This window comes from Xenopus laevis, chromosome 8L, assembly GCF_017654675.1.
Source record: "Xenopus laevis strain J_2021 chromosome 8L, Xenopus_laevis_v10.1, whole genome shotgun sequence".
Lineage (NCBI taxonomy): Eukaryota > Metazoa > Chordata > Amphibia > Anura > Pipidae > Xenopus > Xenopus laevis.
Window position 1 is genome coordinate 131,568,598 of NC_054385.1, and position 27,775 is coordinate 131,596,372.

Here is a 27,775-nt window from a genome sequence, read left to right on the forward strand (position 1 = left end):
GTTATTAATAGGGAATAAAGATAAATATATAGGAAGGCCAGTGATCCCAATGTTATTAATAGGGAATAAAGATAAATATATAGGAAGGTCAGTGATCCCAATGTTATTAATAGGGAATAAAGATAAATATATAGGAAGGTCAGTGATCTCAATGTTATTAATAGGGAATAAAGATAAATATATAGGAAGGTCAGTGATCCCAATGTTATTAATAGGGAATAAAGATAAATATATAGGAAGGTCAGTGATCCCAATGTTATTAATAGGGAATAAAGATAAATATATAGGAAGGTCAGTGATCCCAATGTTATTAATAGGGAATAAAGATAAATATATAGGAAGGTCAGTGATCCCAATGTTATTAATAGGGACACAACAAAGTAACAGGTACAAAAAGTCTTGATAAAATAATTTTTATTGAGCCAATAAGAAATTTCTATAACTTATGTCCATTAAATATAAAAATGTATTTAGTACCATAGAATATAGGGGTGTCAGATATTACAGGGTTCTAGTGATTGTCAATGAGGGCCCCCCCTTCCCCAGTGACACTACAGACTCCTGGAACCTTATTGCCTTGTCAGCTGCTACCTGTCCTAAAGCAGAGCCACACCTAGAGCTCACATGGTCGTATCTAGAGCTCACAAGGTCGTATCTAGACCTCACAGGGTCGTAGCTAGAGCTCACAGGGTCGTATCTAGAGCTCACAAGGTCGTATCTAGAGCTCACAGGGTCGTATCTAGAGCTCACAGGGTCGTACCTAGAGCTCACAAGGTCGTATCTAGAGCTCACAGGGTCGTATCTAGAGCTCACAGGGTCGTACCTAGAGCTCACAGGGTCGGGTCGTACCTAGAGCTCACACGGTCGTACCTAGAGCTCACAGGGTCGTACCTAGAGCTCACAGGGTCGTATCTAGAGCTCACAGGGTCGTATCTAGAGCTCACAGGGTCGTATCTAGAGCTCACAGGGTCGTATCTAGAGCTCACAGGGTCGTATCTAGAGCTCACAGGGTCGTATCTAGAGCTCACAGGGTCGTATCTAGAGCTCAGAGGGTCGTATCTAGAGCTCAGAGGGTCATATCTAGGAGCTTACCGGGCTCCATCGAGAGCTCAGGGGGCCTGTGGAAAGTCAGAATGTTTAGTGTCCCATTATTTACATAAAGTGGCTGTAAGTTGGTGCTAACTAAAGTGAAATTGTGACTAATCTTTATTACGGTTGTCATCCTGCCCTACGGTCTCCACCTTGTCCAACTGTCACAATCTACCCCACTGTCTCCATCATTTCCCTGCCAACTCCGTCTTTATACCACTGTCTTCGTCTTTACCCCACTGTCTCCGTCATTACCCCACTGTCTCCGTCTTTACCCCACTGTCTCCGTCTTTACCCCACTGTCTCCGTCTTTACCCCACTGTCTCTGTCTTTACCCCACTATTTCCATCACTCCATGCCATCTCCATCGTTTCCCTACTGCCTCCATCATTTCCCTTTTATCTTTACCCCAATGTCTCCATCATTTCTTGTTCATCTCCACGGTTACCTCATTGTCTCCATCTTGCTCTACTTACTAATACTCTGGTTGGCCCTTTACTCTGCTGCTTTGGATTTTTTAACACCTAATTGGCTGCAGGTACTTATAGATCTGCCCACGTCAAAGGTAAAGACCCTAAACAGAAAACTGATGCCAGTAGGCTCCCAAACCCCTCGTGAAAGCACCATAAAAATTGAATTACACTCAGTTGTATTTTTTGTCAAATAGTTTGAGTGCAGAAAATAATCAGGATCTCAAAATATGACATAACTACAACTCCCAAGTTCTTTTAAGGGGCATGCTGGGAGTAGCAATTTAGAAGCAGGTGCAAATTAGCAAATTCCTGAATTAGTATAATGACATATTAACCATTCTAGACCTTTAATTGCCTACAATGGGACTCTATCCTTGTAAGGAGTACACTTAGACTTCTTTGGGTGCAGTAGAGGAGGTTTCATTGGCACAGTCGCACTCTACATAAGGCACTTTTCCCCCTCACACGCCATGTGGATAGAGAACAGATCGTCATGGCGACAGTTTCCAATCAATAAAAGACTTCTTTTTGCATCTTTAGGATCCAATGTAAAGTCAAATGGACATCTTCATCCATCAAGCCCTACAGTAAAGAACATATTCAATTAAGCAAGAGCTCCCTCTAGTGGCTAAAAGTCAATCTGGTTTCTGTTGCCCACAGGGAAGAATGCATATGGAAACCATGGGAAAGAGAGCAGCCCAAGAGGAGGTAGACCAGAGAATCAATGCTCTGTACCAGGGTACATACTGTATATGGAGGTGATTGGATTTATCCATGGGCAGGTTCCTAATGGGAATAATGACCATCAGCCAATTCCTAATTTGAAGTGGACCTTATGAATTGTTCATAACAAAAGACCTACAGTGAGCTGAGAGGCCTAGCAAGTTCCACTCCACTGAGCTCCACTCATTGTGTGGGCATAATATGGGACATGGGGTGCCTTTACCTGAGCTGCATTCAGCAAGTGGGTTCTGTAGACACTGACGATGTCTTGATGCTGTTTATTGGATTCCTGCAGCAGGAAGAACAAGGACAATGGTTAAGAATTATTTGATTTCAAATCAAAGGGTTAATGCTGAGATGTTCTAATACAATGCTCCCAATGTCAGCTGCAGCTGTGGATAACATATCTTACATCAAAGTTCAATGGAGTAAAACATTTTTAGGTGAACTTTAACCTAACTCTTATTGAGTACTGGGTCTCACCTCAAGCTGAAGAGACAGAATCTCACTCTTCTTGTGCTGCTCAGCGATCTCTCTGGTTAAAGACTCCAACACAGTCATCAGTTCCGCTACCTAATAAGGAAGATTTCAGAGAAAACAATGAAAAGAATCCCAAAATCCCATGGTGCTGCTCCTAAGATATGAAATGCCCCCTTTTACTGAATATGTGCAGTTGCTCGGTTCTATTGGACTAGGGATGATCATGTCTCCACTAGGGGGCAGACAAAGACTTCACGAAGACATGCAACTAGTAGAGAGAACCTTCACCAGAGTTGGACTGGCCCGTGAGGATACCAGGAGAACAAAGAAGAGATACAGAGGGAAGGAGAGATGATATGGAGAGGATGAAAGCTGGTTTGGAGAGTAGGACAGTGGTCTAAGGGTTTTTTGTTGGGCCCCTGGCACCTCACTGACTTTGAAGACACATATTTTCCCTGCCAGATGGTTGTTGTACCTCCAGGCTGGAACTAAGTTTGCCACCTCATTCAGTTAAATGCACGTCATTTTCAATATAGCAAATTGTTCCCTTTACTGGCTTTAAAGGTGGCCATACATGATAAGATCCACCCGTTTTGCACGGTCACCAAACAAGCGGATCATTCCCAGATATGCCCACCAAAGGCAGGACGATATTGGGTTAATCTGATCGATTGGCCCTAGAGCCAAGGGATTGGATTACAACAAAGCAAATGGGCACTGACGGGACAAGAACCACACCAACTAGTTAATGTGGTCCTCAATCGGCAAAAAAAAATAATCAAACCTGCCGGATCGATATCTAGACAATTTTTGGCCTGATACCGATTGGGGAGACTCCCCGGAACGCCCCATACACAGGCAGATAAGGAGCCTAATGGGTCTAAAGTCCCATAATGCCAGCTTTAATCTGCCTTAGGTCAATGTCAATCAATCTGATTTATATTGCCCATATAGAACATGGCAGAAGGACACTACCCCAACCAGCTTGGTCCCAACCCCATCCTACTTAACCACTGGAAACAGAGCAGACCAGGAAATACACAGAATAAGAGCTATGCACCTGGGTAAGTATTATGGGTAGTCTAGCTTCAGTCTTACTATGGATACCTGCCCACACACATACCTGCCCATATGGCCCCTGGGTCACTGGTGGGTTTTTTGTTGGGTATGGTTTTTGGCACAGAAACATTGGGATGGAATCTACAAATATTGCTCTAAACAAATCCACAATGTCTCAAAGGAGACTGAAAGAATATAAATAAAAAGGGATTGGAAACAAAAACCCAAATGAAACACAAAAGAAAGGCACAAAAACAGATCTTGTGCTCTTCATAGCGGCCAATCTTTTATTCTCAAGAGTGAATGGGATCATCAGGCATCTTCTGGGAAAGTTACAGATTGTGTTCTACACAGTAGAGGGTGTGTGGCTTTTGTATCTGAGCCAAACAATGTTAGGTATTTGTTTGGTCATGTTCTGGTCATTTCCTTTGCTTGGTCTTAATGTTTAAGAGCAAGTCCCTTTGAGCTCTAGCATTGGTGACCACGACAATAGGAAATAACCACAATGGTATTTCTTTAATTACAAGTGTAGCCTATTGCATGTAGCAAATGGAATCATGAGAACCACCTGCTAGTACCCTCACTGGTTTAATAGCAGCTGAGAGGGGGCTACAGACACCATCCTATAGGAAATGTTTATTTGTCATACCTTTTTCTCTTTTTCCAGGGAAATCTGCTGAAGACTGTTGCACTTCTCAGTAAGAAGGATATTTTCGTCCTGATAGTCCTGAGATTTGCCCCATAGTTCCTCTGCTTCTTCTTCCTGTTGGGTTATTCGGTCTTCTAAGTTCTTAACCTTTTCCCTCTCCAGTGCTATGGTGTCCCTGAAGTTCGATGCTTCTCTGGAGACTTCATTTTGTTTCCCAGATAGAATCTGGACCTCTTCATGTAGGGCCTGGACTTGAGTTTCTAGAGATTGTCTAACTCTCTCCTTTTCTTGCAACTCTTGGGTTTCTCTGGAGCTTATTGCTTGCCTTTCCTCCACCTCCTGCTCCAAGAGCTGTTTCAAGACAATGGCCTCTTCACATTTGCCTTCTAAGGCCGCCTTGCATGCCTCGTTCTCCTCTTTTAGGGTAGTCACCTCCCTTTCTAGGGTGAAAATTTGACTCTCATGCTCTTCTTTGGATATAAGGTTTATGGAGTGACTGTCAAGTTGTCCCTTAAGCTCTACCACACTCCCCATTGCTTGGGAGAGTCTTTGTTTAAGTTCTTCTGTTTCTTTCTTTTGTGTCTCCAATTTGCTCTTCATTTCATTGAGTGTATTGTTGTGCTCTGTGAGGGGTACACTCAGCGCCTGGTTGTTCAACAATTTCTGAACTTCTTTCTGCCACATTGTCTTTTGATTCTCCACCTCATTATATTTTCTCACTAATGTTCCAACATTCCAGTAGAGCTCCTCCAAGACATCAGAGCTGAACATCTCCAGTGCTTTGGGGCTTCCTTCTTTAATTATTTCAGGTGGAAAACTGTCCCTTAGCATGACCATTTCACCATGCAAGGACTCAAGCCTTTCCCTAAACCTTGTCACTTTCTCCTGCTCCCCTAACAACTCATCTGATAGACGTAGGTTTTGTTGACTGAGTTCCTTGTATTTTTTCTCAATGTCTTGTCTAATGACAAACTCTGCCTGTAGCCTATCCTGCAAAGTAAGGAGTCCTTCTTCCAAATTTTGTTTCTCTTGGTTAGCCATCATCACTTGGCTGAGTAATCTATCATTGGTGAGTTTTAGAGAATCCAATACAGCTTCATGATCCAAAACTTTCTGGCTTAATGCGTCAATAGACTTTTGGGTTTCAATTTTTTTCTCAGTGGCTTCCCTGGTAAGATGGTTCACATTTCCACAAGCATTGAGTGGTTCTGCTTGTACACAGGAAACATTAGCTTCTGTCATTGGCAAACTTTGATGTTGGGGTGCTGCATTGCCCTCCTTGTACTCACTTACTGATCCATTCACAAGAAGGTTAGACTGCGATGGCACGAGGTTCACAAGATGTGTTTCCATGGCAGAGCTGATCTTCTTCCAACTTTCTGCACTTTGTTCTAAGACACCTAATGGTACAAACCCAGTGAGGGATTCTCTTCTGTACACATCCCCTGTTTTTGTCTGTACTCTAATGCAATCACTCTTTAAGCTATTTAAAAACTCCTTTAAGACTCTGACATTTGATTGTAGAGTATTTTGGTCATTATTAAGCTCTTCGGTCTTGGATTTATAGAAGTTCTCCTCTTGTTTCTGAAGTCTTTTCAATAGTTCCTCCCTTTCCCGAGTAAGTTCATTGATCTGCTCCTGCAGATCTTCCACCACTGTACTGTCAATGCGCTTCCTTGTTTCAAACTGAGACAGCACCAATCTCATGTTCTCCAAGTGTCCTTCCAGCTCAGCTACTCTCCTCTGTGCAACATTTTCTCTGTCTTTTGCTGCAACCACCTCATCCTGAAGGTGTCTAGTTGCTTCTTGGTGGCCCTCTAGAGTCACGTCAGCAAGGCTCTTTAGCTTTTCCTCTTGCAGATCTTGGGCCTTTAGCTTCTGTTCTTTTATTGCTTGTATTTGCTCCACAGCACGACTTAGGGAAAGGAGAATATCAGTTGTCTGAATGTCATCTACTGTAGCAGTCTGGTCCTCTGTGGGACCATCCAGAAGATCCTTCAGCTTTTTCACCATTTCTCTTATCCGCCTCTTCTCTGAATGGTTTTCTTCCAAGAGGCCCTCAATTTCATGAGTCTTCCTCATTAAGTCTCCCTGAAGCCACAATCCCCTCTTATGCTCTTCCTCGTATCGTTTCTTCCATATGTTTACCATCTCATCTTCCTTACTTCTGACATGATGATGACCCTGTAGGTACAATTTTAGACTTAGTCACATTATGTATCCATACCAAAAAAAAACCTTGCCTGTTCTTGTAGATGCTTAGGGAACATAATGGTGGAACTGGTTACCAACTGTTAGAAGTGAAGACAATACTGAGCCTATGTTCCTTAATTGCCTTCCCAGGGTTTGGGTAATCCCACAGAAGCTTGATTTACTGTTCACGGTTATTATGGGATTTCATTTGAATCATGTTGGATTGGTCTACACCAGTGATCCCCAACCAGTAGCTCGTGAGCAACATGTTGCTCCTCAACCCCTTGGATGATGCTCCCAGTGGCCTCAAAGCAGGGGCTTATTTTTGAATTCCAGGCTTGGAGGCAAGTTTTGGTTGTATAAAAACCATGTGCACTGTAAAACAGAGCGTCAATCTAGGTTGACAATCCACATAGGGGCTACCAAATGGGCAATCACAGCACTTATTTGGCATCCCAAGAACATTTTTAATGCTAGTGTTGCTCCCCAACTCTTTTTACTTCTGAATGTTGCTCACAGGTTCAAAAGGTTGGGGATCCCTGGTCTACACAGTGCCTCATGTCATCCCCTAGTGATATTCATGAGAACCTTAGTATCTAGGGTCTCCATCCCTCAACCTCTCTCGGGTTTCCAACCTTCAGATTTTTGGAGACTAGACATTGTTGCTGCCACAGTCCTAGCTGCCATGGTTTCAATGACTTGATCTCCAGACTGTATATCATACCTTGGCCACATGTTGATTTTCTTGGCCGGTTCCTCGCTCTAGAAAGACAAAAGAAAAGACAATACATAGAATAAACTAGCAGTAAAGTTGTCCAATCTTCATCATGCATCTACCAGTGTGAAATCAATGTGTACTATCTGATCTCTGTTTGGAGAATTACAGGCCAAACAATCCCTCCCCACTGCTCACCAGTTTTCTTCTTTTCCAGGGTTGCCTGTACCAGCCTACAGAGTGACTCGTCCCGAGATTGGTTGGCATAATACTGGGCATCGAAGCCCCTGTTATCCTTCAGAATCAGGTCAGCCCCCCTTGTTATCAGCACCTCGGCCGCCTGTATGTTGCTTCTCTCACATGTCAGCATTAATGCCGTCCTGAGAAAGGGGACACAGATATATTATATATTGCACCCTGTTGTGCTGGGAATAGCAGCATTGCCCTTTATAGAGAATAAAGTGAGTTACTTTGCGTCTTTGTCCTGCAGGTCAACCTGAGCCCCCCGTTCCAGCAACAAGGCACAAACAGTGGGGTGATTCCGTATGGCGGCTGTCATCAGCGGCGTCCGGCTATCCTGAGAGAGATGGCAAATTAGTGGCCAACAGTGACCAAGAGCACCATTATCCCCAACTGCCCCTAGTGGCCTGATAGGGAATTACATGGGAAATGCTCATCCATGGGAAACAAAAAAACCCACCATTTTGGTTTCAGTTTCCCGTATTTTGGCTGCCGCCAGGGATCCGTAAATCATCAGCTGCTTATTTTATGTGTGCAGCCGAGCACCAATAATCTCCTGGATTATACAGGTGAAAAAAAAAAAAAAGAATGTAACTCCTCTGGGCGCCATGCCAGTTTCATAGAAGCTCCTGTGTACATATACTGCTCCAGGGTTTTAAGGAGGAATATACCCTATTTATAGATATTGTAGTTCTTCTAATTACTTGGCCTTAAAGGGGAATCACTGGTTGAGTGCCAAGTTGTGCTGTTCTTCTTCAAAAATATACCAGCCCAGGGTACTTCTCTTCTGCCAACTGTACTAGGAACCCCCTGTGTTGCCCAAGGTTTGAAAGAGCACCAGTATTTTTAATGCACATAGCAGGTGTCTAGCTTCAGATGGCACAGGGGGTGCCTGGGAAACTGGAATAATAGGGCAGAAAAGGAAAATTACTCCACCCTGGGGTTGGAAATAAGCAACTAAAATCACTGTCTAGTATTAATATTAATACCCTTCCGTGCCAATATTATGCCCCAGTTTTTCTCAAGTACATCCAAAAGATGTTGAGCAGTGACAGTGTTGGTAGGACACAACTATGTGGCCAGTCTATAATCCTGAGGAAGACTCCCCGGGGTTATCAGCGAATGAACTTACATCATCTGCCCCATCGAGGGAGCAATCCTCAGCATCGCACAAGAACCGGGCACTGGTAACACAACCCGAGGCAGCTGAAATGGAGGAAAAAATTGTAAGTGTTGATGAACTATAACCCACCCATATCCCCCCCCCCAGCCGAGACTAATGGAACAAATGAGTTACATGGGGCCATGAGCCACTATGAGTTTCATAGAAAAGCAAAGGAAGTTGCTATTAATATTCCCTAAACCCTATAACCAGGAGAAACTATGGTTTGTGGTGTCAAATACTGGCAATGCCATCTTGCCCCTCCCATTCCTCCGTGATACTCACCTGCGCAGTGTAGCGGCGTCCGACTGTGAAAATCGATGGAATCTTCGTGAGCCCCACGCTGCAAAGATACATACGTGTTACATGTCTCTGGGCATCAGAACCCTGTAAGCTGCCATCATTGTGTTCTAGTCCCTCCCACTGTTTGAATTGCATTTGATGCTCCTCCCCAGTCCCACCCCCTACTTGAGTTACAGACTCCCTTCCTGCAGGGGTTAGTGATGTGGAACTGAGCAGCCGGCTTTGGACCCCAGGGATCTTACCTGTAGGAGAAGCTTCACACATTCCGGATGGCAATGACTGGCAGCCAAGTGCAATGCTGTGCAACCTACAACAAAGTCAGCCATTAATTTATAGAGCATAAAATAACTTAAAGGGCCACTATAAACTCAAGTCCAAACTGAGCAGAATGAGAGGGGCCCCTGTCACAAACCTAACCCCCTGTAAGTTTAATTGTAAAACATTAATAAGTTCTGGAAACACTAAACAGACCCCCAGAAAGGAGCAGGCTGTGCCATATCGCTAATGCCGATTGATCTGCTATGACACAGCAGATTTCTATTGGTCCGTGAGAGTGAGTGGGTGGGGATAACATTCCTAATGGCTGCCACACAGCCCAACAGAAGTTTGGGAATCACAGTGAAACAAGAGAATCAAATCCACAGAATAAATTACCTTCATCTGACTTGGCATTGACTTCCACTTTATAGGACATGATGATACTTAATATCTCTGTAAGGCCTCGGGCAGCGGCCAAGTGAAAGCTGGAGAGAAACAGAACAATGTCAGGTAAAGGGGACGGAATCCAACACCAGATTAAAATTTTGCTTAAAGCATTAAAAATTAATTTCTGAATGTAAATGTTTACGTTTTCTCTCTAAGCATTTGTCTCCCCTATCCTTCTGCTCTACCCTTCTTTATTTCTCCTCTCTCTCCTTCTGTCTCTCATCCCCTCTCCTTTCCTTTTCTCCCCCAACTGTTTGGCCTTACTCTCCCCCATCCCTCCTCTTCTCTTCCCTTCTATATTTCTCCTCTCCCCCATTTGTCTCTCTACTCCCTAACCCCCTTTCCCTTCTCTCCTTCTGTCTCTCATCCCCTCTCCTTTTCTCCCCCAACTGTTTGGCCTTACTCTTCCCCATCCCCCCCTCTTCTCTTCCCTTCTATATTTCTCCTCTCCCCCATTTGTCTCTCTACTCCCTAACCCCCTTTCCCTTCTCTCCTTCTGTCTCTCATCCCCTCTCCTTTTCTCCCCCAACTGTTTGGCCTTACTCTCCCCCATCCTCCCTCTTCTCTCCCCTTCTATATTTCTCCTCTCCCCCATTTGTCTCTCTACTCCCTAACCCCCTTTCCCTTCTCTCCTTCTGTCTCACATCCCCTCTCCTTTCCTTTTCTCCCCCAACTGTTTGGCCTTACTCTCCCTCATCCTCCCTCTTCTCTCCCCTTTGTCTCTCTACTCCCTAACCCCCTTTCCCTTCTCTCCTTCTGGCTCTCATCCCCTCTCCCTAATATTTATTCACCCCTTTCTTGTTGGATTTTTCTCCTGCCGGCCTCCATCATTTTTCTCAATCTTTAGGGCAGAATCCTTTACACTTGTTCTTTTGTGCCATTATAAACTCTTTATTTTACATCTGAGCCCTGCTGGAGTTGCCTTATAGCCCCTTATATACATATATTTATATAAATGCATTATTTTAATGTGCATTTGGGCAAAACAAACGTGCACTTCCCATCCAACCTGAGACAGAACATGAAAACACCTACGAGGATATTCCCCTTGGGCTCGGTGTGGTGGGTCTGAGGAACCTCTTGGAGAGAATAGAAGAGACCTTCTTTGTGTCGCCTTTCTCCACCGCTTCAAAAAGCTTTTGGTCATGTTTGCTCCACTTGTCCACCTGTCAGAGGAATATGACAGATATTGGGTATTTATTAGGAAGCTGAGGGTTATTTACCATACAGACACAGATTTAGAGGCTTCTCCAACGCTTCCTGGGAATTTGGAATATTGTTATGGAATGAGCTCTGTATTCATCTCTATAACGGGTGGTGCTGTTAAAGGGAATTCCAAGTGTATCAATATATTTATAAAGCCCTTATGCCATATAAATGCCATTCCTAGAGACAGGCATATATGGGATAAAGGGAGGCAGTAGCATGAACTCAATAGTGCAATACTGGGTGCAGTGGATATGGGTGAGCCTTGCCCTGAACACAGGGTGGTGACAAATAATTAATAGCTCAGGATTATTTATGCTTATTAGTGAATTTGATTTGGTTTCCTAATCATGTAATAATAGAAGGGTTTGGCCCATCCAGATATAGTTTGGCGGTGCATATATATCATATATACGAGCACTCAGTGACTTTCCTATGTGCCAGCTGCCGAGTCGAAACTGTCACCTATGGGGAACACCCTGCCTGATCTGTTCTGCTGCTATTGTGAAAGATATTATTCATTAAAATTAAGCCGCAAATACTAGCATATACATTCTTATATTTGTCCATTATTCCGACAGTTAAACCACAAATTAGTTACTAGGGTAAGCGGCCTTAACAACCAGATAAAACCAGATATTAAAAAAGTCAAGGCATTTTTTGTTTGAAGAAAAATTCGGAACTCAAACCGAACAAATGGACATATCATGGTTTGTCGTTATAACCATAATCCTAACCTTAACCCTAAACCTAGAATGCAAGAAGATAAATTTGGGTGCTTTCATGCTTGAGAAATTTGAAGCTAATAGTAAATATCCAAGAATAAGTAACACCTGCAAATAGTTGAGCTATCGGATTAAAACTGTTAGTATTATTGTCATATTTTTATATTGCCGACATCAGGGTCATTCATCAATCTAAGATCAGTAACCCAAAGTCAGAACCAAAAAGTAAAAGATCAGAATAGTATTGTTGTAATGAATGCTTATTAGGACTAACTTCCTGACATATTTCTATGTTCGGTTCAGTCTAAACGGAAAGAAAAAAAGAGGAAAGCCAAACAATTGTACGTGTAAACAGAAACAACAGATATGTTGTTGTAGCTACAACAACTTTACTACCAGTACTGTATATGTTGGAAATTGGCTTAGAATAACATTTTATTTCGTTATGATAAACTAGTATTTGTTTCCCCTTCAAACCTTCTGAGAACACAGAAAAGAAGTTAAAAATAAGAGATTAAATTTTTTTTTTATAAAAAAGCGTTCATCCTTTAGTTCCCCTTTAATTACACGTTTCTGCCCTCTATAGTTATGGTTGCCATCTTCCACTGTAATCTTTTCTCCCTATTAATAACATAGGGATCAAGTGGCCAGCAGACAAATGTATACATTATCCCATTAATAGTTATCCTGTGTCAGAGGTCAGGCTTGCAGGCATGTGATTTCCTGGCTGAGAGCAATTTGACTTTTTTGAACTTTGACACCACATCTGCATTACAGTCCTGTGACACTATACAGACATCAAAGAGAACTTGAAGATTAAAGGGATGCAAAACAAATTCCCATTGGCTTCAATACAAATCAGAGCCAGTGATTCGGTGCATGTGTGGTCCCCATAGTGCCCCCCCCCCCAAAGAATCTAGTGTAATACATGAAATGCAGTCTCTCACAGGCCATGGGAACCCTGAGCAAAGACCTCCTGTCACAAAGAGGCCGATTTACTATCACCGTTTAATTAATTAACTAGCTCATAGTGGCCAAACAACAATTAGTTTTCTACTATGAATTAGAAGATGAAAGAGAAGATTTGATTGGTTGTAAAGGGCAACTGCACAGAATCCATGCAAACCCCCACAGCTGAAAGTGACAGTTGCACTTTGGATTTACCAACAGAGATGTACAGAGCGACCTTGGCATTGCCCCCTAAAGCTAATATTTACTTCTATCGACCAGCAGTTACGGCTAACAGTCTTCCAGGCAGACTCAGTTCTACGTGCCGTTTCCTACATTGACTCTTTTGGCAGAACCCATAGTTCTGCCTGTGAGCCAAATTCTGATTGATAACAGACAGTTTGGCCCAGATGTGGAATTTGGGGTGAATGTCACAACAAGCGAAATGGATACAGTGGCTTCTGAACTGCTGTTTCTGCTTCTTCCCTGGTTGTGAGCTGTCTGTTCTCAATACTACACAAAGTACCATCCCTGTCCTTCTGGTGAATAGTATACAAGGTATAATACATGAATAACACGCAGAGGCTACATGGTTCCATGGTCACACTCACACGCTAAAAATTCCATATTTCATAGCACTCGAAGTCTAAATTCACCATGAAGGGCCCTTAAGCAGCGGGGAGTATATGCCTGGTTGTATATATTATCTGCACTGCTGCTTCTGACTCCTGAAACAATGTAGCAGAAGGCAGCTGATTAACAGACCAGGAGCACCCCAGGCGCTGAGAAGCAATGAAAACCGCACCCAGTTACACCGGCAAACAGACAGGTGTATGGTGGCCCGGGGGCAAATAGCAAACAGCATAATAAACAAATCAAGTGGCCTGCAAAGCCTTCTGGGATAAACATAAAGTCATTTAGTAGCCAAACTAGAAGCCAGCAGGAACAGCCCAGTTTGTTCTTATATCCATGCTGTCCAACTTTATCTAGGGGGCTGCATTGTGGCTCGGCTGAGCCCGAGGTGGGCCGGCAGTTTCCACCCATTCATCTCAGTCACCAAAGAGAAGATATAAAGTATATAAAGGGGAAGTAACCGTCACACAACCACTTCCCACTGATTTATTTGCCTTTCTATTTATCTCCAACCCACAATGTAACATCAGGTTGCCAGGGAAAGTGACTCGCAACGAGGAAGTGGGCTATGAGTCACGGCTAGTGTATTTATTGTTACTAGCTACTGGGTGTCTCTTTGCTCAGCCCAATATTATATTATCTCCAGGCCCTCGCTTGAGTGGTACCATTATACTGTAAGTACAATAAACCCCCATGTAGGACCACAATCACGTTATAGTTACAGTGGTTTGAATTTTTGCTTTGCAGTGGTCCACTCTGTTGCTATGCACAATACCCTTAGCAACCAGAGCTAAAAGTGTGTTTAAGGGCACATGGGGTGATTTTGTGCCTGTTTTGGGTTTCACACGCTGTGATATTGGGGGGGGCAATTAAATCCATCTGCCAGTGATTACAGGAGGGCAACATGCGTCTGTTAACCTGAAAAACTGGTTGTGAGTCTCCGCTGCAGGCTACAATGACATCCAGATCTGGAATGAAACACATTCCCTAGTGTAGGGGCAGCCGTAAACACGAGGAACTAGGGAATCAACAGCTTTGCCTTTTATACAGTCGCGCGTATATATATATATATATATATATATATATATATATATATATATATATTTTTTTTTTTTTTATTATAGGAGTTACATTGGATAGAATGCAAACTGCCTGCTGGGGCCCTGTGGGGCCACTCTTTCTATATCACATGTAGGTAAACAGGACAAAATGTACAGTATATCATTTAACTGCCCTTATATATTAAATACATACCCCCCTATCCCAGGAGTATCCACCAACTGATCCACATCTGTACTACAACTCCCAGAATTCACGGCTCACTACAGATCTGGTCAACAGAGGATCGGAGCCAAAGATGGAGAGGTTGGGGCCCCCAAGCAAAGCAGAAAGGATCCCCCCACCCACCCAGGTTGATAAATTAGTAACAATAATACATTTCAATCAGCGTGCAGCCCCCCTGCCGTTACTACAACACCCTGGCACCTTAAAGGGCAACTCCACCCAAACTATTTTTTTTTCCATAATAAAAGAATTTATCATTCCTAAACAACTTCCCAATATCAACTGATTAAACGTCGTCACTGTAACTGTCATTGCTATTGAGAGCAGCCCCTGTCTGGATGCGACTCCTGAAACAATGTAGCACAAGGCAGACCAGTAGGAAGGGAGACTTCTGATATATATATATATAGTATCACACTACACAATGGGGGGTCACAAATCTGCAGTTAGTGGACACAAGTGTAGGGACAGAATTATGGGGGGACACAATTGCAACTATAGGGGTTGATCTAATTGCACCCCATGTATATCAACACTATTTATGTAGAAATCAACACTCTCATTAAGGACACACTATGTAGTCCAAGCAACCCCAGCTGACCCCAAAATAACAGACCCTCCCCCGGTTGCTCAATACCCCCTTAAACCTGCCCCATGGCTTCACTTAGTTACCCCACTTAGTTACCCCACTTATGTCCATCCCAATGCAACCTGAAGTTAACAAGTGACTGTCGGACACTTTACGGCTGTGCCCCCCCTCACCCCCAGGGGACAGGATCAGGTGCTGCCCATGATGTTGTCCCTGGTGTCCTGTCGCTTGGCTACTAGACCTACAGGATGGAATAGGAACGAGTTGTTGAATAAATACCCACATGGACTTGTGATGAGGAGCAAGAGAAAATCTTCTTCATTCCGACTTCAGTCTCTTCCCACCAGGGAGTCAAGTGAGGGGCCCCCCAAGTTTAGAGAGGTGCTGGATCCCAGAATTCAGGGCTGAGCCCAAGGGGTGCTGCTGCTGCTGCCGGCTGTGGGGAATGTGACATGTCCTGTGACAAGGAGGATCAGTAGGAGATTCCTCCCAGGGAAAGGGAAGTGGCCTATTGAGTGCGGCAACTCAGACTCTAGTGCACTCCCCCTCTCACATGTCTGTGTATATTCTACTCATTAACCCTCTCACTCCTGACCCAAATCCCTCCTGACCCCCTACTTATTAACACCTTCCCTCCTGCCCCAAATCCCTCCTCACCCCCCCCCCCCCCCCACTGAATGACTGAATGGTGGGTGGCAGGATAAGCCACACTCGGGGGTCACACATGAGACCTTCACATATTTCATACATTCCAACCCCAAATGCACAAGGGAAATGTTAGTTCTAAGGAATGCGGAGGGGGGGGTATGAGAAGAGAAATGGAATATGAGTGACACCAAGGAGATATTGGGGACACACACAGGAATATTTGGGAATCAGAGGGTTAGGGAATGTGGGGGTTAGGGAATGAGGGTTAGAGTAAGTGGGTGAATAATGGAGGGGTATTTATAGAGCAGGGAGTAAGGGAATATGGGGGTACCTATAGAGAAAGAAGTAGGGGTTATTGGAGTAATATTGGGGTACCTATAGAGAAGAGAGTAAAGGGGTAATGGGGTGAATGTAGGATAGTAAGAGAATATGGGGGTCCTTATAGAGAATGGAGTAAGGGGATATTGAGGGAATGTAGGGGAGAGGATGAATAATGGAATATCAGGTTATAGAGAAGGGAGTAAGGGGCTAATGGAGAGAATGTAGGGGTAAGGGAATGGGGTACAGAGAAGAGAGTAAGGGATATTGGGGAGACTATGGGGTGGGTAACACCCTAGAGAACCCATAAAGCCGAGTTGATGAGGGTGAGCCTGGGGCACATTGTGAACTACAGCAGAATACTATGAGTCAGGGCTGCAGGGGCTGCTGGGAGATGTAGTTTAATACATTGTGGGAGGGCTCCAGGCTGCTCTGGTCACTACACATTGAGGGTCACATGGAAAGGAAAAAATATGCAAATAAATAAGCCGGGGGTTTCATTCCCAACTCCCTGTGCAACTTCCTTTGCCGCTTTAAATAATCAAATGGAGAAATGGAGGCAGAGGGACCAGACTGGGGCATTAGGTAAATAGTAGGGTGCCCAAACTGAACCCCCAGACTTGCAACTCCCAGCACCCCACCCCTCTACCTTAACTTCATTGCCTGGAACCCTCTTATACCTATCTATCTATCTATATATATATATTTTTTTAAGCATATCTTAGGGGGGTCCAGACTTAAAGGGGTTAACACATGACCTGATTGTGAAGACCACTCCCCCTTAACCATGTCCTCTCCAGGCCAGGCAGCAGCTGGTTTCGCCCCTACAAGTGATGCCAAACGCTTTATGTCCCAGAGATAATAGAGAATGAGGCCACAGACAAAACTCTCGGGCCCCAGAGACCGAAACTGATCGGCTCAGGTTGGGACTTGCAGGTGAGTTGGGCCGACTCCCAGTGTCTGGGCCTTCCCACAATGCACAGCTTCACGTCTTTCACTAAACCTGCTTTAGGCTACACAGGTCACTATTAATTTTAATCCAGGGGAGACCAGTTATTGAACTACAACTCCCAGTTCATTTTCTCTGCATAGTCCCAAACTATGAGAAACTCAATGGAAACACACGTCTCATAGATTTATATAAAACACACAGTCGTGTCTATACAATATGCAGCTTTCGCTGTTGACTAAAACAAGGGGATTGCCCCACAAAGCAAACAATATGGCAGCTTCAACATGTAATAACTTGTAATGCACGAGTCAATCACATTCATTTCAAATCAAGACAATTTCTATTAAATACACACAAGAGCCACGCCGGTTACACTAAACTTTACCCACTTTTGGGTTCACTCCAAGACAGAGACGGTAGGGCCTAAAAGATTCCATGAGGGAAAAATGGAAGTAGAGATTGTCCTGCACATTGAGTCGGGGTTCAGTTTGGGCTAAAGTTCCCAGTCACAGGACACACATGACTTTGTTTGGAATGAGAACATTTCTGACCCACACATCACTAAACACTAATGGACTCAGTAGCATTTTATTTGTTTTGCCCAAACAGATGGCAAGATGGAGACAATAGCATAAAAAAGACTGTAAATAAAGACTGTATCAGAAGACAAAGACAGGATGGAGACAGTAGGGTAGTAAACAAAGATGGAGGAGACACTAGAAGAAGATGGATGGAGGAAACACCAGGAGCACATGGAGGAGGCACCAGAGGCAGAAAGAGGAGACACTAGAAGAAGATATATGGAGGAGGCACCAAAGGAAGATGGAGGAGGCACCAGAGAAAGATGTATGGAGGTCACGGAGGAGGCACCAGAGGAAGATGGAGGAGACACTAGAAGAAGATGTATGGAGGAGGCACCAGAGGAAGATGGAGGAAACACTATAAGAAGATGTATGGCAGAGACACCAGAGGAAGATGGAGGAGACACTAGAAGAAGATGTATAGAGAATGCACCAGAGGAAGATGGAGGAGACACTAGAAGAAGATGAATAGAGAATGCACCAGAGGAAGATGGAGGAGCAACTAGAAGAAGATGTATAGAGAATGCACCAGAGGAAGATGGAGGAGGCACCAGAGGAAGACAGAGGAGACACTAGAAGAAGATGTATGGCAGAGACACCAGAGGAAGATGGAGGAGGCACCAGAGGAAGATGGAGGAGACACTAGAAGAAGAATTATTGCAGAGGTACCACAGGAAGATGGGGGAGGCACCAAAGGAAGATGGAGAAGACACTAGAATAAGATGTAAAGAGAAGGCACCAGAGGAAGATGGAGGAGGCACTAGAAGAAGATGTATAGAGAATGCACCAAAGGAAGATGGAGGAGGCACCAGAGGAAGACAGAGGAGACACTAAAAGAAGATGTATGGCAGAGACACCAGAGGAAGATTTATGGAGGAGGCACCACAGGAAGATGGGGGAGGCACTAGAATAAGATGTAAAGAGAATGCACCAGAGGAAGATGGAGGAGCAACTAGAAGAAGATGTATAGAGAATGCACCAAAGGAAGATGGAGGAGGCACCAGAGGAAGACAGAGGAGACACTAGAAGAAGATGTATGGCAGAGACACCACAGGAAGATGGAGGAGACACTAGAAGAAGATTTATGGAGGAGGCACCACAGGAAGATGGAGGAGACACTAGAAGAAGATGTAAAGAGAAGGCACCAGAGGAAGATGGAGGAGACACTAGAAGAAGATGTATAGAGAATGCACCAGAGGAAGTACCAGAGGAAGACAGAGGAGACACTAGAAGAAGATGTATGGTGGAGGCACCAGAGGAAGATGGAGGAGACACTAGAAGAAGATGTATGGTGGAGGCACCAGAGGAAGATTGAGAAGGCAGCACATGAAGATGGAGGAGTCACTATAAGAAGATGTATGGCGGAGGCACCAGAGGAAGATGGAGGTGGCACCACAGGAAGATGGAGGAGGCACTAGAAGATGATGTATAGAGAAGGCACCAGAGGAAGATGGAGGAGGCACCAGAGGAAGACAGAGGATACACTAGAAGAAGATGTATGGAGGAGGAACCAGAGGAAGATGGAGGAGGCACCAGAGGAAGACAGAGGAGACACTAGAAGAAGATGTATGGTGGAGGCACCAGAGGAAGATTGAGAAGGCAGCACATGAAGATGGAGGAGTCACTATAAGAAGATGTATGGCGGAGGCACCAGAGGAAGATGGAGGTGGCACCACAGGAAGATGGAGGAGGCACTAGAAGATGATGTATAGAGAAGGCACCAGAGGAAGATGGAGGAGGCACCAGAGGAAGACAGAGGAGACACTAGAAGAAGATGTATGGTGGAGGCACCAGAGGAAGATTGAGAAGGCAGCACATGAAGATGGAGGAGTCACTATAAGAAGATGTATGGCGGAGGCACCAGAGGAAGATGGAGGTGGCACCACAGGAAGATGGAGGAGGCACTAGAAGATGATGTATAGAGAAGGCACCAGAGGAAGATGGAGGAGGCACCAGAGGAAGACAGAGGATACACTAGAAGAAGATGTATGGAGGAGGAACCAGAGGAAGATGGAGGAGGCACCAGAGGAAGACAGAGGAGACACTAGAAGAAGATGTATGGTGAAGGCACCAGAGGAAGATGAAGGAGAAGACACTAGAAGAAGATGTATGGTGGAGACACCAGAGGTAGATGGAAGGAGGAGGTAACAGTGGAAGTTGAAGGCAACATGGGAAGATAATGGCAGTAGCATTGTATGTGTGTTATGGCCCTTCTGTTGTTAAAGTAAAACTCCAGGCTCTCTAGGGGCAGGGAGTTGTAGTACAATGACTGCAGAAGGACTGGAACGAATTGGCCCAGGCACTCTCACTAGAAGGGAAAGATGAAGACAGTAGAACAGGACTAAGACAGTAGGGCCAAGATGGAGGCACTGGAAGAAGATGGATATGAGAGGCATCAGAGGATGATGGGGGAGGCACTAGAAGAAGATGGATGAAGGAGGCATCAGAGGAACAAGAATGAAGGAGGAACTAGAAGAAGATGTATGGAGGAGGAACCAGAGGAAGATGGAGGAGACACTAGAAGAAGATGTATGGCGGAAGCACCAGAGGAAGATGGAGAAGACACTAGAAGAAGATGTATGGCGTAGGCATCAGAGGAAGATGGAAGTAGGGGGCAACAGGAAGTTGAAGGCAACATGGGAAGTCAATGGCAGTAGCATTACAATGACTGCAAAAGGATTGGAACAAGCTGGCCCAGGCACTATCGCTAAAAGGGAAAGATGAAGACAGTAGAACAGGATTAAGATAGTAGGGCCTAGATGCAGATGCTGGAAGCAGATGGATAAGGGAGGCATCCGAGGAAGATGGGGATAGCACTAGAAGAAGATAGATGAATGGGGGCACCAGAGGATGGAGGAGGCATCAGAGGAAGATGAATTGAGGAGGAAAAGAAGATGTATGAAGGAGGCACTAGAGGAAGATGGATGGAGGCGGAACTAGAGGAAGAGTGATGGAGGAGACAACAGATGATGGGAACTGTGTGCATAGATAATGGCAGTATTTTATATGTGTTGCCCAACCTGTGGTCCTTCTATTGTTGTACAGAGTACAGGGGGCTGGGGGTGTAGTACGACAGCAACTGGACTGGGATGAGTTGGCCTTGAATAGCCCAATGTGGGCCCTCTCACCACTCCAGACTGCCCTTTCAGAACTTCATTGTCTCAGTAATTTGGCTTTGCCTTGTGTGATTATTACCCCGGGGAGGGCAGTAGCAGTCCCTTTTCAGTATTTTCTGTGCCATTTCTACACAAGCCATTTTATAATTCTGAATTTGCCCTTTATTCAGGGACACAGTGGCTGCACTGCTCTTGCTTCCCTCACCCACGTACAATAAATATAGCAACATATGTCACACAGTGAGGTGAGTCCAACACACCCTCAGTTTATAGGGCTGAGGCTTCTTCCTCCCCTAGCAAATGTAATGAGCCGGCCCAGAGGGGAGGAACTCACCCGTAATCACAATGGAATTTCTCTTAAACGATTACCTAGAACAATTAATCTGTCACTTCATATAACCTCACCCTGTGAAGCTCTTGGGCTGCTCTCTTTCCCATGGTCAGGAATGGAATGGGCTGCAACGATTATAGAGTCTCACCAAGTTTATAACATTGCAAGGATAACGCCAATACCTCCCTCTACTGTCTAACACTCCATCAACTTGCTTTTCATAGAGGTCAATGCAATGGGAAAAAACCCTTCTGGAATCTCAGTCTGGTTTAAGCTCCACCCTCCTGCCTGACCATAGGAAAGAGAGCAGCCCAGGAGCAGAAAGAGAATCAGAATTCTGTCCCTGGTGTGGGGGGGGGGGGTTTGAATTAATTTACCAGTGAGAGGTTGCTGCCTGATCACTGGAAAGAGAGGTACTGAAAGGACCACATACTGGGTGAGAACTGCCGGTTCTGACTCCTGAAACAATGTAGAAGAAGCCAGCTGATTAACCTGGAATAAGCAGCCTACAATACTCAGTAGTGGACAGTTGGTAGAAGATTCATTTTGCAGAAGCCTCTTAGGTGCAAGGAAGCCGGGGCAAGATTCACAGGGGAAAGTTGCTTTTTGTGATGAGATGAGATGAGCCCAACATACACCAACATAGGGGAGGATGTCTCCACCTAGTGGCAGATGGGACCTATTCAGCATTACAAATGGTTGAGAAGAATCTGCAGGCTCTAAAGAGTTAAATGACATCACCTCTAAGACTGGGTGTGATCACTTGTACTGTGTCAGCTCCCACATTCCTATTTATCAAAGTCTCTACTAAACCGTATCTCCCTATGTACTATCTCCACATGCACTATCTGGGAATAGATAATTACAAGCAGGAGCCCTCTGATAGGCTGGACTTCTCCCTGTTAACATAGCAGATGGTTCCCGCTGAAATCTCCTGCTGAAATCACATTAGAACAATTGAAAACCATAGTTTTAGAGTGTGTCTCTGGGGCTGTTCCTGCTGAGTTGTGCTTAGTACAGGGAATACCTATGCTGTTATAGTTTTATGGGATCTCTCTGTACAGACTATGAGCAAACTTAGGGGACTGTTCCTGCTGAATTGTGCTTAGTACAGGGAATACCTATGCTGCCATAATTTTATGGGATCTCTCTGTAGAGACTATGAGCAAACTTAGGGGCTGTTCCTGCTGAATTGTGCTTAGTACAGAGGAATACCTATGCTGCCATAGTTTTTATGGGATCTCTCTGTACAGACTATGAGCAAACTTAGGGGACTGTTCCTGCTGAATTGTGCTTAGTACAGAGAAATACCTATGCTGCCATAGTTTTATGGGATCTCTCTGTACAGACTATGAGCAAACTTAGGGGACTGTTCCTGCTGAATTGTGCTTAGTACAGGGAATACCTATGCTGCCATAATTTTATGGGATCTCTCTGTAGAGACTATGAGCAAACTTAGGGGACTGTTCCTGCTGAATTGTGCTTAGTACAGGGAAATACCTATGCTGCCATAGTTTTATGGGATCTCTCTGTACAGACTATGAGCAAACTTAGGGGACTGTTCCTGCTGAATTGTGCTTAGTACAGAGAAATACCTATGCTGCCATAGTTTTATGGGATCTCTCTGTACAGACTATGAGCAATCTAAGGGGACTGTTCCTGCTGAATTGTGCTTAGTACAGGGAATACCTATGCTGCCATAGTTTTATGGGATCTCTCTGTACAGACTATGAGCAAACTTAGGGGACTGTTCCTGCTGAATTGTGCTTAGTACAGGGGAATACCTATGCTGCCATAGTTTTATGGGATCTCTCTGTACAGACTATGAACAAACTTAGGGACTGTTCCTGCTGAATTGTGCTTAGTACAGGGGAATACCTATGCTGCCATAGTGTTATGGGATCTCTCTGTACAGACTATGAGCAAACTTAGGGGCTGTTCCTGCTGAATTGTGCTTAGTACAGAGGAATACCTATGCTGCCATAGTTTTATGGGATCTCTCTGTACAGACTATGAGCAAACTTAGGGGACTGTTCCTGCTGAATTGTGCTTAGTACAGGGAATACCTATGCTGCCATAGTTTTATGGGATCTCTCTGTGCAGACTATGAGCAAACTTAGGGACTGTTCCTGCTGAATTGTGCTTAGTACAGGGGAATAAATATTTACAGCACCAATAGCTGGAATCTGGGATGAAGCTCTTGACCATGTCCCCGGGTTTGTTATTTGCATCACTAAATAATGTACAAGGGTGTTTCAGCCTTGCACAAGACTCCATTGTTAAATCAGAGTTGTAGGATAAAATACAGACAGTGACAGATATGAGGAGACAGAGAGAAACAATGGAGTCATGTGCAAGGATGAAACACTCTCATAGCTGCTATGGGCAAAGAATCTATTATACAGGGAGATGTTTTATTTCCCCCACCCAGTGCTCCAGTAGGAGGGTGCGGGGGGGGGGTGAGGTGCAACTGTACCTTGTAAGGAGCGGAAGCTTCTCGGGCAGAGAACTGACATTTATTTTATTATTCACCAGGAAGGAATTCTCCCCCCCTCCCATCCCTGTTCTGCAATATTTACAGAATAAGCAAATCTCCATCATTCATTTGGGCAAGTTAACCCATTGTGCCCCTGTGGCACCCGCACAACCTATGCCCCATATAATAGTGATGCCCGGGGGAGGGGCAGGACTCGAGCTTCAGTGTGGAGGTGTAAATTGTGGCCCCCAAGTCTCTAGTTACTACTCTATGGGGGTTATGGAATAAAAAGCACTTACCCAGGAGCAGTAACCCATAGCAGCCAATCAGCAGGCAGCATTTACTAGTCACCTGTTTAAAAGAAAACATCTTATTGGTTGCTATGGGTTACTGCCCCTGGGCAAACTTAGTGCCTTTTATTAGATTTGGGGGAATGATGAGCAAGTGAGGGTTAATGACTGGTCACCATACAAGTCTGCAAAGCAGGAGGGGGAACCAACGGAGCGAAGATAAATTATTTTGGAACTAACTCCTATTATTATAATTTTATTATTATTATTATTATTATTATACAGGGGGGGGGGTGCAGGGGCAATGGATCATGATAAATATACCCTACGGGGGGCAAGTCTCACTATAAAAATGCTGAGTATTTTTGGGATCTAAGGACCCCGTTTGGAATGTTCCACAAGTCTTACACCTCCAACTATTCCCCTTGTACTTCTCTTATTGAAACTACCCCCGGCAACCCATAGCAACCAACCAGCTTCAGTCCTGGGGCAATTAACCAGTAATAGCCAAATGCTGATTGGATACAGGGACCCAGAGAAATTGTGCAGAGCCCCAGTATTTACTGGAAACAACTCCCAGCAGCTTCTCCTGCTCCACGTATAACAGAAAGTGTGTGGCCCTGTTTAAAGGGGAAGTAAAGTCGAAAATAGAATAAGGCTAGAAATGCTGTATTTTGTATACTAAACATAAACGTACTGCACCACAAGTCTAATCAAACAAATGATTTATGCTTTCAAAGTTGGCCACAGGGGGTCACCGTCTTGTAACTTTGTTATACATCTTTGCAAGACCAAGACTGTGCACATGCTCAGTGTGGTCTGGCTGCTTAGGGATCATCATAAATGATCAAAACATCACAAGTCAAATAACATCTGCCATAGAAGCCCAATAATAATCAGAATATACAGACTGCACTGGGTCTGCGGATATGAATCTCTACACAGTCGCCGGCTGCTCTACAGGGAAACAAACAAAGCTGCTTGAGTTCTGGGAAGTAAGGCGGGGGCTCCCCCTGCTGTTTGAAAGTATGATTGTTTCCCTGCAGAGCAGTTAGGGGCCGTCTGAAGTTTCCTATCCACGGCAGCGAGAGCGAGTAAAACAGAGGGGGAATATTACTGCATACAGTCAGATTTATTATAAAAATAATTTTTTTTTTTAATTAAAGTATATTGGAGATAGGTTTCTTTTTCATGAAATAAAGTAAAAATGGGATTTTATTTTTTTGTAGGAAAGTGATATTAATGGGGCAGCCTGTGTGCCACTAATCAGGGCAAATGACTTCATTGTGATGTCACAGGGGCAGCAGCCAATGAAAGAGGGAAGTCACTATAGGAGTCATATCTGGGGGAGGAGTCAGCAGCTCAGTTAAAGCCCCAGGGCAGGGTTTGTATATTAAATTAGATTCAACTTTATTGTCATTACACAAGTACAAGGCAACGAAATGCAGTTTAGGTCTAACCAGGAGTGCAATAAGCAGTAAGTGCAGGATAAGGTATAAATTATAATTGATATGTACAAGAATAAACTGGATAATATTTACAGTCATAAGAATATAATATACAGTTTGTATTAACTATAATCAGGAGTTATGAGCAAATGAACAAATGAACAGGTTGCTACAGTAATTATGAATATGCAAAAGATATGAACAAAATTTACAGGTTTATTTATTAGGGATTGACATATGTATAAAATGTATAATTAGAAATTTACAATGTATATGTGACAGTTATAAATGGCAGTTTTACATGATTCAGTCGTTCTGGCAGGGGATGATGGAAGTGACTGTAGTCCCAATGCAGCTGAATGGGGAGGAAACATTGGGGTTCTATATATAGACACACAGGTGCTGGGAGTCCCAGAATAAGTGTGGGGGGAGGAGCATTTAGTAAATAAACTCCCAGCAGAGCAAACTCCGCCCCATACAGTACAATACACAGAGCATCATGGGGCCCCACACTGGCCAAGTCCTGACAATAAAAAGGATGTGGAGAGACACAAAGGGGACAATGAGCAGATTATTTGTCCTTTATTAGCGGCTCTGACACTTACGCAAAGGCTTCGGGGCTTGTTTGTTGTGATGCACAGAAGTGAGTGGGAGTGGGCGCTGTGTATAAACAGGTGCACTGACAATGGGGCCCCGGATGCTATTCACACCGGGATCAGATCTCACAATAGCAGAGTGAAAGCCTTTGTGTCTAGAGCTGCAGTTACTTGCACGGCCAGTGGGTGGGACTTTAATCCATTACTTTGTAGTTCAGCAACATCCAGGCGCCCTCCAGCAGCCAACCATCATCTGCCTGTCCCTTTCTCCTGCAGTTCTGTTAATCAACTGCTACATGGTTTCAGGAGTCAGAACTAAAGAACAGCAAGTAATAGTTTTTTATATTCTCTGCACTGCTCATTCTGACTCTTGAAACAATGTAGGAGATGTCATTTCTCCTGCAGTTCTGTGAATCGGCTGCTACATGGTTTCAGGAGTCAGAACCAGAGAACAGCAAGTCATTTTTTTTTTATATTCTCTGCACTGCTCATTCTGACTCTTGAAACAATGTAGCAGTCGCCACTTCTCCTGCAGTCCTGTGAATCGGCTGCTACACGGTTTCAGGAGTCAGAACCAGAGAACAGCAGGTCAATTTTTAATATTCTTTGCACTGCTCGTTCTGACTCTTGAAACAATGTAGTTAAGAAATGTAACTGCTCTTTGCTCGCTAAATTCAGTTCCCAAGCAGCAACAAGATTTTCCTTATCTCCCCATTCCTGCTGCCTCCAATTTCATCTGACAGTGCAACTTGTATCAGTGCAACTTGTATGGCATCTCCCACTCAATGAATACACCCCCAGCTTGTCCACATCTCCTCTCTAGAGACCCAGACTCCTTGGCTTCTCCTGCTCAGTAGAGGAAATGAGATTTAAGCATCAGCAAAGAAAGGGAAAGTCCACAGAGTTACCCCATTGGGTGATAAATTGGCCAATACCTTCAGGTGTAAGAGATACTGGGAGTTGCAGCTCAGGGAAAACAAATTAGCCCCCAAACAATACGATTAGAATCCAGCTGCCCCCAATCCTATACTGACAGAAGGAACAATCCTGGGGCCCCAGTGGCCCTATAGTGCCAGTTCCCTGTTATAATAAACACAAGGTGAGAGCAGGGAGACTGAGCGGCCCAACCCACAGCAAACAAACTCCCAGCGCTTCCGGGATTCCCTGTACCTGCCGCTGGCAAATGAGGGGGAAAATAGCAGCCACCCCCGGGGCCACGTGCCCAAGTCCAACAAACTCTTCTAATTCCCCAGGAAAGTCCCAGACTTTCACGAGTCATGAGTCGGACACTGTTGGGATGGAAAGGGTTAATGGCTGTACTGCCCTCGGCTGTCCAAGTGTTTCAGTTGGTTGTGCCCCCTGTCTGTCTGTCTGTCCTCATGTCTGTCCTTCTGTCTGTGCCCAGACTCACCCCCTTCCATGTTGTGCCCCTCTCCCCTACCAGTCCCACCGCCCACACCGGCCCTCCAGCCCTTTATACACCGGCCCTCCTGCCCCTCATACACCGGCCCTCCTGCCCCTCATACACATACAGACATGGCAGTTACTCACCACTGACGGTTTGTACGTCTGCTTGACAAACAGCGACTGCCACCTCTTCATGACTGGCACTTTGGGGACAGGTCTCAGAGGAGAGAGAGAGAGAGATGCCCCTCAGCTGATCTCATGAGAGACTCCCCAGTAGGAGCAACAAGTTAACCATGTCCTGGCCGGGCCTCTCAGGAGTCGGACACCTGCAGTGAGTGTATTGTCCCCAGAGGTGACCGCTCACATTACACTCAGACTCTTTATGTTCCCAGGTAAATGCTGCCCCTCCCTCACCCGCTCCCCTGTCCCCTATTGT

The 27,775-nt window shown here is 44.6% G+C and overlaps 1 protein-coding gene across 4 annotated transcripts; it reads right to left on the minus strand.

The window, feature by feature from the left end:
• Positions 1-397: 397 nt before the first annotated feature.
• Positions 398-27,692, minus strand: ankrd35.L (ankyrin repeat domain 35 L homeolog). 4 transcript variants are annotated; one of them, XR_001932827.2, is made up of 14 exons: positions 27,484-27,692; positions 10,827-10,957; positions 9,741-9,829; positions 9,329-9,393; positions 9,069-9,126; positions 8,754-8,827; positions 7,852-7,958; positions 7,580-7,761; positions 7,391-7,428; positions 4,474-6,657; positions 2,769-2,858; positions 2,509-2,574; positions 871-2,144; positions 398-823 (listed from the first exon to the last, which is right to left on the minus strand). XR_001932827.2 is itself a non-coding variant. In XM_018231688.2 (13 exons), the coding sequence occupies exons 1-13, from the start codon at positions 27,532-27,534 to the stop codon at positions 2,073-2,075; spliced, it is 3,207 nt and encodes a 1,068-aa protein (XP_018087177.1). In that variant the 5' UTR covers positions 27,535-27,692; the 3' UTR covers positions 398-2,072. The 4 variants fall into 4 exon arrangements, 2 of the variants coding, with proteins under 2 accessions (XP_018087177.1, XP_018087178.1); XR_001932826.2 differs by having other exon boundaries at positions 398-760; positions 824-2,144; XM_018231688.2 differs by having other exon boundaries at positions 398-2,144.
• Between the last annotated feature and the right edge of the window lie 83 nt (positions 27,693-27,775).